The 17,319-nt window shown below is 37.6% G+C and overlaps 1 protein-coding gene across 1 annotated transcript in view; it reads left to right on the top strand.

The window, feature by feature from the left end:
* Window positions 1-17,319, top strand: part of ESR1 (estrogen receptor 1) — a 160,429-nt gene that overhangs the window by 37,598 nt on the left and 105,512 nt on the right. The window contains 1 exon segment of the mRNA XM_059841965.1: window positions 14,022-14,526. Coding sequence (XP_059697948.1) covers window positions 14,022-14,526 — 505 coding nt within the window.

The following is a 17,319-nucleotide window of genomic DNA, read 5'->3' as shown; positions in this document are numbered from 1 at the left end:
AGTTCATTTTTTCAATAAATATATTTCACAGCCATACACAGATATTCAGTGGATATCAGTCTCTCAAAATTGCCTCACTGAAATATTTATAAGACACAAAGTAAATTTTATTTAAACTAGAACTGTGAATATTGAAGGATAAAATTTTGAATAGAAATAGTAAATTCTGCTTCTGAATGTTTTGTCTGAGGTATACTAAATGTCAGGATCCAGATTACATAAGAGAATACATCATAGTGCTGTTTAATATCTGAAGACTGAAATGTGGGGGGTTTTGTGATCAGTCATGGGTACTAAGTGTGTGCTTTCTGTGTGGTGCAGATTTTGCAGGCTGAAGTTCATAGTACAGCCATGGAACTCTTCTGGTTAATGAGCAGTGACTAGATGACGGTGGAAAGCAAGGATGAGCATTTTTCTTTTTCAGTAGCAGATGCAGGCTTTCTTTGATAGTATGAATAATAATAGGTATTCTTGTAATTTGATCTACTCCTATTCAACTTCCTCTGACAAAATGAAACATAGGCATACAAGGATTGCTGCTATATTAGAGCAAAGTGCTGAATTTTTAACCCTAGTATTTTGTCTCCAGCAATCTTTTAAATCCTATGTGAAACTACCTTTAACTGAAGAAAAATTCTTAACATTAATATTATGGATTAATCGTTTTTGGTGTGTCACAGGTATTGAAATTAATTTAATTTTTTTTTGCTTTAAAAAAATATTATATTCTAGATAAGTACTTTTCTTCTAGTAAAAGAAGCCAGGACTCAGTGTCATTGTGAAATTGAGTAATAATTTTTGTAGTAGTTATTTATATTATTCTTTATTGATATTGGTTAATCACAAATATGTGGAAGTTCCTCATAAGAAGGTCATCTTGTACTTGTTTTTATGCATAGAAATGTGTAACAAAGTAAATGGAACCTTCTCATAAAAACTTCTGAAAAGCAAAATACTACTTGATATTCAGCAAGGACCTTTTTTTTTTGAAAACAATGAATCTTTAGATAAAATTATTTATTTTTGTACAGCATAGTATAACACAGATAATGGAAAATAAATAAACTGTGTTAAAAGTATGTGTAGCCCATGGTGTATTTGATTCAGTTTCATCATGACCAGTTTGAATGTGTGGCGGACACATCCCTTTGGGAGTTTACATCCTTTCTGCTTTGGCTCATTGAGTGCATGGTGCAATTAATTTAAAGGCTTCCTGCTGCTGAACAAGGTGGTCTCCCTCTTCATTCTCACCAGTAGCTCCTGCACTTTCTCCTGATGTGGCTCAAGAGCTGCACCAGTGTGATACTTACCTTTCAAAAACAACAAGAACTTTTTGCTAATGTCAGTCTCCAGACTAGAAGCATGAAAGATGCAAGAATGTGAAGGTGGAGAAAGGATATGACCACTTTTAAAAACAGTTCACTGCTAAATCACTTAAATCACTTTAGCTGTACAGCAAAATTATTCTTTTTAAAACCCTGAGAAGCATGAAAGATTGACTTTACAGGCTGGCTTTCAGGAAGGTGAATTCCCTGAACACTGAAGCAGGCATGTGTTTCCTATGTGCCTTCCAAATGCTCTCATGACCATTTCAGGTCAGAAGTGCCCAACAATTCACTGTCTATACTCAAGTCATGCTGAAGCTGCTGGGAGTGAGGCATGCCCAGGCTTCAGCAGTCTGCATTACTCTTCAACTTTGTCATCTAACAGGTAGATTGCAAGCCAGTTTTTTGGATCAAATCTAAAAAGCTTTAGCTACAAACATAAATCAAATACACTCAAGATGATTTCTAGGCAGCTGGACCAATTGTCCTGGAATAGCTTGCATCTGTGTTAATAGTTTCCACAACGCAATGGATGAATGAAAACTAAACAGTAGTAATGATTCTGTAATTTTTTAATGCCTCAAGCTCAGGAATATTTTGGGGTAGTGCTGTTTGGCACATGCCAAACTTATCTCATGAAATATTACAACAGTTTATAGTACAATTGCAGAGAGTCTGCAGGTCTGTCCTATTTTCAGTAGGTTAAAAACAGCTTTGAGCTTTACTGAGCCACAGCTCATTAAAGACAGTACTTCCTGAGGGAGATGCTTTCAGCACCTTCATTGTCACTTCTTCATTCCTCAGCCACCTCTGATGAAGGTGGGTGACACTGGCCTCTGCATGCTAACCTCCTTGTAGGGGCTCCAGCCTTCCTGGTGCCATCCATGAAGTCACCACATTGATTCAGTAGTGTGTCACCAGCCCCTGTAGCTCTAAAGATGCCTGGACTGTTTGTACTCAAAGGAGTACCATCAATAGAGTCTGCGCTACTGAGAATTTTTATTTTTTATCAAGAGGCCTTTCTAAGCTATAGCTATGCTCTTTGAAGGAGTCTGGTGGAAAGGACTGTGCAACATCACTGCCTGAATTAGTTGTTGGTAATTAGTAACTTGGTGTGGAAGGCAGGGTAGCTGTACTAGCAGGATGCTGTCTTGTGAGGCAGGGGTTAATAATCCAGAGCATGGCACCTTGCTAGCAGCAGTGTTTCTTCACGTTTCAGGGCTGAGTCAGGTAAAGATGGCTTGGCAGTCTCTGTATCAGTTGTCCCTGTACAGCACAGATCTGCCCTTTCTCTCTGTCATGCTGCACAAGTGATGGATTGCTGAGGTTCTGACTGTGGCAAGAGCTCCTTTAGGAATTACTGGAAATAATCCTTTCTCTTAGTTGCACAATAAGGAATTAAATTTATTGGTATTTCTCCAGGGACAGAACAGTAGCTTAAAAATTCAAATTAATTTTCCACACGTGTAAGATGTCTCTGGACAGCAGTGTTTGCTGCTTTTAAAGGTTTTGCAACTGTAAACTCAATTGGTTGGAAAAATGTCAATTAGTTAATATTAACTCTGGTATTCCTATAATTTGACATCAAATCAAATATCAATATTCATAAATTTGACATTTCTAATGGCAATGATTTTTGGTCATTCTTTCTGGTTTTGCAGTCCATTAATAATAATTTCTGTGGCTTGTAGACCATTGTGCTAAATGAGTACGTGGAACTGTCTATTTCACTCACCCCGTATGGATAGGAAACCTGTTGATCTGATGGACTTCTGAACTTATAGAAGAGCCTGTATTGCAAAAGAGCCATTCCATTAAATTACTGATGGCTGTGTTTCAGAAAGACCTCCATCTTGTTGCACAAAACAATGAAAATGGTGGAAGAACAAATAAAGATAGGGGAATGCTGAAATAATAAATAACTTTGACCTTTTTTTCCCCATCTGTTGGCATCTAGTTACTTCCTTTGATCTTCCCTGCCTTAAACAAGCTAGTATCTGCCAAGAGAGTGCAACTGTTACTGAATCACTAAGGTCCTATTTGTTCCGCTTGACAGATGACAATGCATTTTTGTCTTTCTACAGAAGCCTGGGCTTTGAAAGTTTTCTCCAACAAGAAGCCTGGGGTTTCTCTAATACTAGATTTCTTTTTTCTTGCTTGCTTTTTTTTTTTTTTTTTTTTTTTTTTTTTTTTTTTTTTTTTTTGGTGTGTGGGTTTTATTTCCCATCTCATTGTGGTGGTGCCCTGCTGATGATCATGTTTCCATTTCCTGTGAGGTGCTGGTGAGACGACACTGAAGTTGTGTCATTTTGCTGTTGCTCATGATTGTTCTGGCCTGAACAGAATGCTTCAACAGCTGTAGCATGTGTGGATGCTTCAGTTACATTATGGTTAGCTCATTTGTGATTGCTCTTTTGCTGTTCCCTAATTTTTTTGAGCAATTGTTGCTAGTGCTAATTCATCAGTTCTGTGCAGGTTTCTTGTATTTGTAAATGTTGAATTGTTTGATACCTTGATCAAAAGGTTTTATATTTAGAGTTTATAAAACAGACCTGTCTTATTTAACAATGCAACTTTGAAACAGAAGCAGGAGATACATTACCAGGTCTATTTGATTTTTGTAGAGAAATGGAGACACTTGTTCTTTAAAGGTGCTGCATTTAGTCAGTTATATATTTAAATCTGGGCTATTGAGCAAACATTCTTTGTTCTAAGTATACCTTGTACTTAGCACAATGAGAACCTAATTTCTGATGGTGATCTTAGGTGCTCCTGAGTGCAAATAACAATCACAATAGAACTGAATGTTTCGCATTGGTTTTTCGTTCAGATTCCATTGACCGTTCTTGGAGGCTTGTTAATTTTCAAAAATTCTTCTCTGGAGTAAGGAGGATATGTTATATCACAGAACCAGAATTATATAAAGCTTGCAAGTCATTCCCGAAAAATGAGACATAACCTCTGCTAATTTTGAATTTCTCTGATGGTTGGAGTTGATGTGTGCGTGAGGATAAGACTTAGGCCTTGATCCAGGAAAGCACTTAAACTCATAAATTAGCTCATCATGATCAGTTTCCCTGGAGTCAACAACTGATTCAAATGATCATGGAAGATATATAGCACAGCCTTATTTAGGACTATATATTTAATACAATCCCTCTCCATTTCCAAAAAAAAAAAAAGAAACATATCAGAAAATGCCTTATAAGGATTCATTTCAAGATCTTTCTGGTTGAGCATGTCTTTGCTATGTCTGTTGTGGAAGAAGCCACTAATAAGCTCCAAAGTACATCTTTTAATATAGATGGTACATTTCTACTATTTAAATGGAATCATGTCTTCTGAGGGAACCTCTTACTGAGACTTCTTTTGTAGAAGGTCTGAATTTTTGTTACAATTAAGAAATATTTTCTTAACTGCTGATGGAAAATTTTGAGAAGTAGACCAAAGCAGACAACTCATCTCCAGCCTACAGATTCTTGTTGAATTACCTCATAGAATTTTTCCCTACAACATCTACCATACTTCTATCTCTAGAATATTGAATTTGCTCCTTTGCTTGGGGTCTGCACAGGACAAGTGCAGCCAGTACTTTTCTTCCTAGATGGGTAATTATTAATGAACACTTGCTGTCTGACTGTGCTTTTCTAGAGTATGGTCCAGAGGGATGAGTAATGGCAGCAATGAACCACCGAGGTGTGGCTGGAGTTGTGTCTGCCCTGACAGTGGCAATAACAAGCCCGTTCTTGACATCAGGGAGAGAATACAGAAACATGTACAGTAACACTGATTAGTTCAACAACTGGTACTCCTCATGGACTTTTCCTCTTCATCTTTAGATTTGTAAGAATAGGCCCAAAGGTAAACTGAGACACCTTCCTTGTGTGGCACTGGCAACAGTCCAGTGGCTCTGTGATAATCTCTGAGTAGATAGGGAGAAACTAAGGCCTGCAAGTGGACTTGATGTGCTGATTGCAGATTATTCACAGGTACATGCAGGCATGCTGCAATAGCAGAGGTTGATTGACAGTGATTAGGGGAGTAAATAAAGCAAATCCATTTACCAGAGGATGCCCAGAAAGCGAGGGACTTTTGCTACCAGTGTCTGGTAGATAAAAATGGGATGCTGAAAGCATCAAAGCTTTTCCAAGTAATTTGGGTGAAGACTTCTCTTGGCCTGAGGGTCACAGTAAATGTAACTGCTTGAGGTGACAGGGTTAGCCTCATCGCAAGGACTTTTCTGTTGGAGGATCAGCTTCTAGGGAGGAAATGGGAATGTTAAAACCAAATTTGGTGTATTTGAATACCATTACTGAAGAGAAATGAGAGACAAAACTAGGTCATGTCATAAGACTGATTTTGTACTTTCTTCTGTTTTGTGTTTAGGGGCTACTTTCTATGTACCTGGACACTCTGGTCACTTTACTGTACAGGTACCTGCATCATACATATGTGTGGAGAAACACTGACAGGAGAACTAATGACACTTCAGAATGAGTCTTTTGGTGGAGATCTCTCCATCAAAAAAGGCAGCTGGTTTTGTTTTGTGGGGGCCACAAAAGATGGCTGATTATAGCCAGTGTCTCAGTGGGTGTTCAAACCTAGGTGTGCCATGACTACTGAGAACAGGTGGGTCCATTGCTAAGGCAATGGGCAGCAAAGATATTTTGGGTAAGGACTGGAGTAGTTTACAGAAATGCTGAGAAGATACAATGAGGCCAGTAGAATTTTCTTCTTTCCTAACTCATGAAATGTGTAAGATCTTGGCATCAGGAATCTGTGGAAAATGGGGAAATAGACCATCACCACCAAGGTGATTAATCTCTTCTGAGTGTTTTGGTGCAGATCTGTGTATTAGACACATAGAATCGTGGAATAAATTGGAAGGGCTATCAAGATACCATCTAGTCCAAACCCCTGCTCAAAGAAGGCATAAATCAGGCTACTCAGGAACTTGTCCAGTTGAGTCTTGAACTCAGAGCTGAGTCTCATCCTCAGATTAGTTCCAGTGTCTCTGGGCAGCCCATTCCAGTATCATATCATTCCTAATGTAAAAAAAAAGAAATCATACTTAATGTTGAGTCAGAATTTTCCATCGTCCATCTTGTGTTCTTTTTCCCCTTGGACTGTCACTGTGCACCTCCAAGAAGGGTTTGTCTCTGTATTTTCCCTGTATTCTCTGCTCAGATGGTTGTAGATAGCAGTAAAGTACTACTGATTCTTTTTCACTTACAAGTTGAGAAGGCCCTGCTACCTGAGCCTGCCCTCATATATCCTGACCATATTGGGATGTCTGGAGCTTAGGAGGACTGCAAGGATGTCATGTGGTTATGCAGAGAGGAAACTGGAAAGGCCAAAGCCTAAGTAGAGTTTTATTTGTCTGCTGCCATAAGTGAGAATAAAAGATGTTTCTATAAATACGGCCACCCCCGGCTGGCCGCTGGCCAAAAGTGCTGTTCCTTATGTTGGTGTTGGTTTATGTTTCCATGTTGGTGTTGGTCCTGTGCAGCATCTTTGTTGTTGATCTGGACAAACTGAGTGCCCTCTCATGCAGTTTGCAGATGACACCAGGCTGGGTGGGAATGGTGATTTGCTTAAGGACAGGAAGGCTCAGCAGGGGAATCTGGACCTGCTTTCATTCCTTTAATCTCATAAACAAAACTTGAGAGTTTTTTTGAGAGATTCACCACATAAATGGATTAAGCAGGTATCTTATTTCTGAGTGTTTTTGGGAGCTCAGGCATGGGAATATTTGATCATTTTGAATGAATTAAGCAGGTGTCTTATTTCTGAGTGTGTTTGGGAGCTCAGGCACGGGAATATTTGATCATTTTGAAGATGCCTCACCCTTAAGCCAATTGCAAGACATCCAAAAAATAGTTTTCTTGCTAGACTAATGCTAGTGATCATGGTGATCAGTCAGTCCATTCAATTTTTCTCTAAATGTGGGATACTAAGCTACCATTTTGCATTTCCCAGTTCATTCTGGTTTTTACGTATTTGTTTGTTATTAAGCATGGAATGCTGCTTAATCTTAAATCAAGGAATCATTGCTTTTCTACCAGTGAATATCCTTGCTCACAAGTAGTTAACATTTTGTGTAGGGAAGCAGAGAAATTTTCTTTTTAACTTTTGTCTTTCTGCATCCATGAAAACATCTACTAACTCTTTGAAACACTAGTATTTGCTAATATCTTTTGAGTTTGTCCAGAGTACTCAGGTATTTTGGCCCATTTTACATATGAAGTAAGTAATTTATTCTGTATGAGTCAGGCAGAATCATTTAGTTTTATCCTCTCCCATCTTTGAGGCACAAAAAACTGAAAAAATGCACAAACTTCTTATATTACAGGATGTCTTCTACTCCTTCAGAAAAAGGGTATATTTTAACATATCATTTTCTAATGCTGGATTGGAAAGGGAGATGGTGTCCCATTTAGTTTCAGGAAATTCAGTCTGTACATCTGGGGTCTGAAATTCAGCCTTGTAACTGACACAATAATCTGCACTTAATCCCAGACTATTACTCTGCCCCAGAAGAGCAATGAAAGGGGAAAGCATTCTGAATTTATACTAGTTTGGACTTCAGCATGTCATTCATTCTTTTGGTAAGTTTCGTGCCCAGTCGAGTCAGGACTAAGATCTGAAAGAGGGGAGAGCAGGCTCAGCCAGGAAAGAGCTTTTAGGAATCTTAACTCTTAAAAACTTGCAGTTTTTTCAAGGGAAGAAAAATTGGCCAAAGGTGGATGGATTTTCAGAGGAATAGCAAAAGCCAGTTCTATGACACAGTGTTTTACCTCCCTGCCAGATTCAAAGTTCCATCTCCAAACTCCTTGCTTGCAGCAGCAAAAAGGCTTCTTGTTTCGAAAAATGGTTTCTAGAAATCTCTAAGGAGGGAAAAGCAGATAATTTCCTTCCAATTGGCTCAGGTACTTCCAAGTTATTATCACCGAGCTCATCACTGACATACAAAATTTCCAGCTGAATGGCTAAAATCTTAGAGTATCATAAATAGATATAAACAAAGTCTTAGCATTTAAAATGTCAGAATACTTAACTGAAAAGATGTGCTGACATCCTAGCCTAATATTTCTTGTGTTTGCACAGATAATTTCAGAAAATGTAATAGGTCTTCCATACAAATTACAGGTAAAATTGAAGACATATTTAAATGCTGTAAATTAATAAACATATGTCTGGAATAATTGCATTCAACAGTATCCCATTTGTAACAAGAACTATTTTGACCAATTTTTTTCAAAGCCTCTACTTACATTTGAGTTGTGAAAGCAGAAGCTCCCCTTTTAACAGGAAAACCAACCTAAACCAAAAATTTAGGGTTAGATATCTTAGATCTAGACCTTTGGTCCCATGGCTAGTTCTAGTGAGTTACTTGGGAGTCGGGGAAAAAATAAGAATACATCTTTGTATCAACTTATGTAACTAAATGTTGAAAACTTCCACTAACAGCATGAAGCACTTATCTCTCTTTAGAGCCTAAGGAATTTTTAAGCATGCCTCATTTGCCTAGTGGTATCAAGGGCTTTAATTTTTTTGTATTTTTTCTTTCCCAAGAGAAGATTTATAAGGCAGTGGGGTAGATGGTGCTGTTCTCCAGCTGTCTGTCTTGAGGAGTTTCCTCACTGGACTAAACACAACATAATTTCTCTGTAATGTTGCTGTGGAATCTTGGAAAAACATAATGTTCCTCCTGTTATGTACAATAGATTCTTCTTTAATTGCAGCAGCTAAAAAAAAAACTTCTATCTTTATAGCTGTGGAACCAGAGCGAAAAAGTTTATGGTCTTTCACTGTCAGCAGGTTTATGGAAAATTTATAGTATGTGCTCTGAGTTTACCATTTTTTGTTGCAATAGTTACTAAAACTAGCACTGAAAAATGCCTGTTATAGAACGGAGTTTTTCTGTCTTTAAATTTTCCTATAAATTTAATAGCATTTTTGTATATTTATAGATTTAATTTATACATAGAAATGTGTATATGTATTTTGAGTATATACTTTTGCATACTATACTTCATATAGTATTTTTGGTTTATCTCCTTTTCCCTCAAACTTCTGTTTTGTCTTGTCCAAAGTGCAAAAATATGTTCAGGCTGTTCCTTTTTCCTTTATTTGTTTATTTTTTTAATACTATAAAATTATTAAATCCTATAAAATGATTATTTTGTTACCATTCTCTGACTCCCTTTCAGGACCTGTAGTCAGTAGAAAATTATTGATTAATTTTAATGACACTGAAAATTCTCAAACTTCCTTCCAGTTATTTGGAGAAGTTGAAATAATATCTTCTAAATTTTTTAATAACCTGTTTTCTTTTTTCTGTTTCTGAGATCACTTCACTGGTTCCACAATTTTTTCCATCAGTGGAAGAAGGCTACTTTTGGGGTTTTTTTAAGCTGTGTTCCAGTTTAGAAGGGTTGGACCAATGGTCCAGTTGAGCCAAACTGCAGTATGCGTAGTCTGCTAACTTCATCTGATCACAGTGGTCATTTGTCAACAAATAAAATAAATAAAAAGAAAATTGATGCAAACTACTCATCAATTAATCAAAATAAGCAGAATTTGCCCTTAGAAACATACCTACATATTTTTCAGTTGCAAATGATGCTAGTTTAATCACAGAGCAGCAGAAATGTGATTTAGTTTTATTGTATCTGCATTTTATATTTTGTTAGTGCAGTCAGAGTAAATTCCCCACTCTGGAAAATCTGAGTTGAGCACTGGAACTGCAGCCTATCTATAAAAGGAAAACAGGCTGAAATTTTTAAAAGGGGAACACAGGATTTAATCAGTCACTTTCATTTATCTAAACTACTAATTTCTCATTTCCATGAGAAGTGTAGTGCCTGAGTCCTCACTGTTTCATCCCAACTAATTCTCATTAAAAATCCCTCTGTATGAAGATGCAATTTCTGCTTTGACCTTCTTTGCCAACATGTCTGTAGTGCTCTCAGTCACAGTGGACTTGTCCCTCCTACTTCAGGATTCATTAAATGCTGTTTTCTTTCCTTCCTGTGCAGGCATAAATCTGTATGGATCAAAGCCAAATTTTATTTGTATATTCCCAAACTTCAGAAATATATCAAAACCCCCAATCTATACCTGATCTCAAGTTAGCAAATCTTCAGATTTTGTCAAACCAGTTTGTCTATTTTTATATATCTGTGTATCTCCTGTAGTACGTGCTCAGCAACTCCAAAACAATATTAGACTTTTATTAAGGTGAAATACATAGGGCAGCTTGGCTGCAGCTGAATACACAATAGTTGAGAAATTATTAGATCTGAGAATGTAGACTACCCCATTTTGAACACAACATTTGCCTAGCACTGGAAAGGAAGGTGCTGCAGCCAATTCATGTTTTTATTTACTCTCTCTTGTTACTACATGTAATTTAAAACAAAAAACCCAGAGTGAATGAGACAAGTCCTTCTGTATGAGATGTGCAGAGTTTTAAAGGCATACATGATGTGGGATTTAGAAAAACAAGGTCTTTGCATAAACGTTTTGCTAAAGAACACTAAATAGCATTGCTAAATCCTGTACCCATTCCCATACTCTAATATTTCCATATTCTGGAGCATGTAAAATCTGACATGTCCTAGATCAGATTAAAGTGAGTTGTGAGGTACGTCCTGACCATTAAGCAAAAATACCAGGTTTTAGAAACCTTCATCTCATTTTTTTGAGAGGTGAGTCCACAGGTGGGTGCACCTACTGCCAACTCTAAAGCAGGGTGAAGTAGTGGTGTTTGTTACTTTGGAGCAAGCAGCACAATCTTTGCTATGTAGTACAAGAAAAAAAGCAACCCTCTAGTAACTTTTTGAATTTCGTAATTTCTTTATGTCTAAAAGCCTATATATAATAAACAGAATTAGAGCCTGATTTTTTTTCAGTGTACAAAAATCAAAAATTCACCTTCTTCATGAGATTTGGCTTGACACACCCCCCACCTCACCCTTGCCCTTTCCTGCTCTCTTGCTTTTGTTCCACAGGAAAAGTCAGTCAGACATTACAGGATGCTGTCACAGAGGTTCTCAGCCAATCCCCAAGATCTTGTTTGTGGCACTCACTTTTTTTTCTCTCAGGATGTGTACAAGGCTGTGTGCTGCATGGATACTGCAGCCGTCTATTGCTGAGCCCTTTCAGTGGGAGGACTGTGGCTTGTGGAGAGCTGCTCATAGGGTCCCTAATTTAGATGGTACACAGCAGAAGTGATGGTGGTTCAAGTTAACCCTATAGTATGTTTAATACTGTTTACATCTGATGGAAATTTTAAATATTTGACTCCCTGGAAAAACACTGCCTCCCAAAAATAATTAATGAGGATCTTAAAAATTGCATGTAAGAAGCACAGGGCACACTCAGAAGTCAACTCTTTGTTTGCTCACTTTCTCTTATTTTTGTTTTTGACTTGGTTTTCCTGTGTTTTCTTCACTTCTGCATAGCTATTACACTGGAAGATTTTATTTCATATCAATATATTAGACAGAGCATACATATTGGATAATGCTCCAGATAAAAATTCAAATTCCATTTTTTAGCACACTATAGAAGTAGATAGTTTTTATGGCAGGTAGATTAACATTAATTCTCAGATTATGCAGCTTAATAAGAGGTGATGCCTTTTCTATATATTTCAAAGCACAAAATGAAATGTGTAGAGGTGACTGGCTTAAACTTGTAGCTGCCATTCATTTCAGCCCGTGCATCCCTGCAGCCTGGCTGCTGAGAGCTGTGCTTACTTACTGTTCTGTTAGTCTCTGCAGGTGCACAGTCGCCCACTCTAAGAGAACATGCACACACTCTTTTTTTTTTCTCTCTCACACTGTCTGGCATACTTTCAGCACAACTCTTTGAAGACTTTCTGAACTGCTGGGTATGGTCGTCTGATTATTATTTTTTTAACTGGGAACATGTTTAGTCCAGTGTTATTTAAACAAGCTTATCTCTTTGATCAAAGTCTACAATCTGAAATTTGAACAGGGTAGAGAGGGTGGCTGGGTGGGTGAGGAAATATATCAAGTACATAGTTGTGCGTGTGCTGATGTCTCAGCTCTGCGCCTGCGAAGGCAAAAACATATATTGCTTCAGAATATTCTTGCGAATATAAAAAACTTTGCCTATTTTAGTAGAAGTTCTGAAAGCGCTGCATTATTTCTAAAATAAAACTGTTTTGAGTAAACTTTTCTTGACACTTCTAGTGACCTGCATATTCAGTTTTTCAGTTTCTTGGGTTTTTTGAAGGTTGAGCCAGATAACTGTGGAGTTGTTTAAGTATAGCATAGGCTTTGCTAGTATTCAAAGGACACTAACTGGAGCCCATATATTAATGCATTTAGGGTTGACATTAGCCTATTTCATTGACTGAACCACAGACCACAGCAATGAAGCTGGAGAGTTTGAAACAGTTTCTGGAGGTTTTCATTTAGCTCGTTCAGGAGAACTGGTTTGTGCGAAGTTAAAATTATATGGAATGACATAGCAAGAAGTAGCATGCATGCCACACCTTTTCATTATGTTCTCTCTTCTCCTTTTTTTTCCTTTCTAAATATAACTTTGAGAGGCATGTCAAGTTTTTTCTAAGCCAATCCTGTTTGATTATTTTAATTACTTGATTTTTTAGTCTGATTTCAAAATTCAAGTTTGCCTGGCTTTTGTTCACAAGACTAGGAAAAAGAATTTCCTGTATTCATTTTATATATCATGCAATCAAACAACCATCTCTTAACTCAGGCGAAATGTAAATGATGTCTGTTTCATCATTTTACAGAATAAAAAGAAGGAAGCAAAATTTTCTAGGCGAGTCTAAAGCTTTTCCTTGCTTTTTAGTGTTATTATAGTACTCTAGTAGCTGCGAGTTGCTGTTGCTGATGAAAGTATATTATAAATCTTCTCTTCTGCATAGGTATCATGCGCACTTCAATTTTATTAGCTGGCATTGTGGACTGGGGCTTGCTCCGTGCACACCCAAATGCACAAACATACAGAGACACGCAGAGAGACAGACACACAGACGCGTGCTTGCACACACACACACACACACACACACACACAGAGACACACACACACACAGACACACACATTCTGCTGTGCCCTATCTCGGTTACAGCACAGTCCTGCCCAGGGTCAGTACAATGTACACACTACATATTTCTAGCAAACATGAAAATGAATCCAACAGGAGGAGAGATAAGCACAGATAGATTGGAGCCTGCTGAAGAAATAAAAGGCAGTAATCTGACTGACCACTGGACTAGTCTTCCTGGTTGGATTTAAGTGTTCTTTCCCGTTAGTTGCTGCAAAGCACTGTTCCCTGAAGTGAAAAATGAAACGATCAGTAAGAATGAAGTAACATTTAGACGGACAATTCTTTGGTATAACTCCAGAACTAATTGTTTCTGAAGTGATGTTTAAACCAACGTCGGCACAAGGCAAGGGCTCCTGGCTTGCAGCCAGCACCTAGTAATGCATATTAGCGCAGATGAGGAGTTCCTAAAAGTTAGAGAGAGGGAGAGGGAGGGAAGAAGAGAGAGAGAGAGAATGTGCGTTTTCAGTGCTCACTCTGCATTTGTTTGTATCCTCCTCCTTGCTGAGATTAGAGGAATACCTGTCTAGTGCTGCTTTATTATGATTTCTGCTGAGGCTCAGAATAGGTTCTGGTATTTTTTTTAGGTGGACTGCCAGCTGCCGATCTCGCTGTTGACAGTAAAAGCAGATATGTTCCTTGCTCACTGCCATTAGTACTGACCATGACCCTTCACACCAAAACCTCTGGAGTTACCCTGCTGCACCAGATTCAAGGCACTGAACTGGAGACACTGAGCAGACCTCAGCTGAAGATTCCCCTGGAAAGATCGCTCAGCGACATGTACGTGGAGACCAGCAAGACAGGAGTTTTTAACTACCCAGAAGGAGCCACCTATGATTTTGGTACTACGGCTCCCGTCTACAGCTCTACTACGCTCAGTTATGCCCCTACATCTGAATCTTTTGGGTCCAGCAGCCTGGCAGGATTTCACTCCCTGAACAGTGTCCCACCAAGCCCGGTGGTATTCTTGCAAACGGCACCCCAGCTGTCGCCCTTCATCCATCATCACAGCCAACAGGTACCCTATTACCTTGAAAATGATCAGGGCAGCTTTGGGATGAGGGAAGCTGCTCCTCCAGCCTTCTACAGGTAAATGCTAATTTCTGTTTTATTTAAGCAGATGATCTGAGAAAATTAGAATGTAGAAATCTGTTATGCCCTAATATTTGCTTTTTGTGCAAAAGAGCATGTGATTTAACTGAATCATCGATGATATCTAGACCATAAGAAATAGCGTAGAATAAAACAAACTGTAATTCACAGCCCACTGTGACTGTGAGCTGTAAATTTTGAAAATCCGTGTAAAAAACCCATCAGATAATGAGTATAAATATTTTCTGGGAAAACATGAAATCATAATTGATTAAAGAATGGCAAATGACCTCAGTGTTGCAATGTATTATAATACTGTCTGAAGTATACTAAAAAGACTTCCACCATTACACATTTTTCAGTGTGAGTGGTTGTTCAGCTCTTAGATGGTAGTAAGAGTATTTTTCTCCTCTGTCTTCCTTTGCAGTGTGAGAAGTGGCTTGCATAGGAAGTTGTTCAGAAGCACTATATCCTTCCTAATCAAAGTGTTAGAGTTGACACGGTGACAGTATTTCTGTCAGTAACCACCTTCCTGAGCTATCCAAAGAGCTGTGTGCATATTAAGATGCATTTTTCATTGGAGGGTGAGATATATTAACTGTAAACCTGGCATGCTGCTTTCAAACGATAGTCTTGTTCAGCGGGGTTTTTAATATTTTTGTCCCTCAATTGGAGGTTGGTTCATGTTTTCTCTTTTTGGTCTGGAATAGAAAGACTAAAGTATTGTTGAAAGGGGGAAATAAATTTCCGTGGTTTAAATATTTATTGTCAATTGTGAAAAAGATTACATCTTTTCTTGAAGTAAGTGGCAGAAATTAATAGAATTATGGCTTCTGAAAAAAAATCCTACATACCTATACCCATGCTGTTAATGTTTTGTGCAGTGTTTATAGCATAGTTTTGCAGCAGCTTATTATATTGGGCTTCGGTGAACTAAAGTGAACAGTAAGATGTATTTTTTTTTTTTTCTGAACTGTCATTCTCTGTTGATTTGTGAGATACTGGTGAGTTTGTTAGAAGTGTAGCAACTCTGAAAAAATAAAAGCAAGTAATTTTTTCCATGTTGAAGACAAGACTCTGCTGGACATATTTGCACAATATAACATGTTGCCATGAACAGCAACATATGTTCTGAAGTCTAACTCAGCCAGACTAAGAATCTGGTAGTAAAATCTGGTCCCAGAAAACAAAATGATTGCACTTTTTTGCAACAGATTGGGCAGTTTTGGGGAGCAGGTAGAATAAAGCCTGGTGAAATCATAGATAATGGTTATGTTAAATTGTCCAATACAGTGATCTGTAAACTGAATTGATTCAAACAAAATTCTTTTTAGTGCAACCAAATACAATATTTCCTGGAAGAATAAATAGGTCAGAGCATAGTGATCTTGAATGATTACCAGTGACTTGAAAGTTAAACTGCACTTTGTGCTCGATTAAAAGAATTTTTTGCATAGGTGTCCCATGCAAACCTATGGTGAAAAGTGGTAAGAAACCTTATGTATGTAAACAGTGGAGTAGTGAGTTTGTGAAGTTGAAATACGCCGGCAGAAAATGTTCTATAGTCAGGTATTGTACTGCAGGAGGTTTCAAACCTAAGAATCACCTAGACATAGAAGTTGCTATGGAAATAGTGTTCTTTTAATTTTTAAGCTGTGAATTGAGATGAGGCCATTCAAAATAAAATTGAGGTACTTTTTTAGTTTAATTGCTTAAGTAAACGTGTAAGACCAGTGCTGTACTCCCCTTTTCCTGACATTTCTGATCAAGGTTGTGTGTCACCCTTGGGGATGTGTATTAGCCCTTTGAAATTGCTGAGGCTTAATGCAGCAGTAATTAGGTGAATTTATGATCTTGGATATGCCGGAAGGTTTATCTGCATACAGTGTTATACAAATGATTTAATGGCCCCTTCCAGCCATAACTCTGTGGAACGCATCTTATGTGGTAATAAGAAATGTATTTCAAAGTGCTTGCTATGATTATCTTTTGTTAACAGGCATGGTACTGTTCAAATTAAATTAATAAAAAACTTTGCTCTTTTTGCTTTTCATTTTTTTGAGGTCGTATTTACAAAGTTTCCACCCTCACAACATTAAACATTAGGTCTTTCTTCTTGTGTTTTGGCATGATCCCAATCACCAGTAGTCTGTCAAAAATAATTTGAATATGTGTTCACTGCCTAGGAAATATTTAAGTGTCTAGCCATTGGGTTTAAGAATAATTTCTTTTAAAAAACTTCCAATTTGCTTTATTTATTTGACTAGTCTCATTGTCTTCACTCAGATTATGGGAGAAAAGAAAGCATAGGGCAGTGTAATCTGGCAATGAATAAATTGATATTAGAGATTGAAAGATGTCTAACTACCAAAATAGAGAGTTTCTGGAACAGCCTACCAGTAGGAGTGGTAAAGGCAAAAAATCTTATAAGTCCTAAACAAAGTTATAATGAATCATGATTAGTTTGTGATATGGCTGCCTGCTTCTATGAAAAGTTATGTAACCTTAGACTCAGTAAGTCTCCTCTGCAATTCTCATTTACCTTTCTGTGTAACTGAATTGTGCTATTTGTCTTTTAAGGCAGAAATATTTGCATTGCATCACTCTATTCTGCTCTGAATTTGACATTCAAGTGTTGCATTCAGTGATACATTCAGTGATATCTAGGACAATAAATAAACATTTTTAGGTTGGAGCTGAGATGATATTTTGTTTGATACTTGGACAAAATGTTAAAAATCTTCAGTCACAAAACTAAAAATTACTCTGCCTGATAAGGAAAACTTTTAA

The sequence above is a fragment of the Haemorhous mexicanus genome, chromosome 3, assembly GCF_027477595.1.
Source record: "Haemorhous mexicanus isolate bHaeMex1 chromosome 3, bHaeMex1.pri, whole genome shotgun sequence".
NCBI lineage: Eukaryota > Metazoa > Chordata > Aves > Passeriformes > Fringillidae > Haemorhous > Haemorhous mexicanus.
Note: the sequence above shows the minus strand (reverse complement) of the source record. Positions and strands in the feature narration are given on the sequence as shown.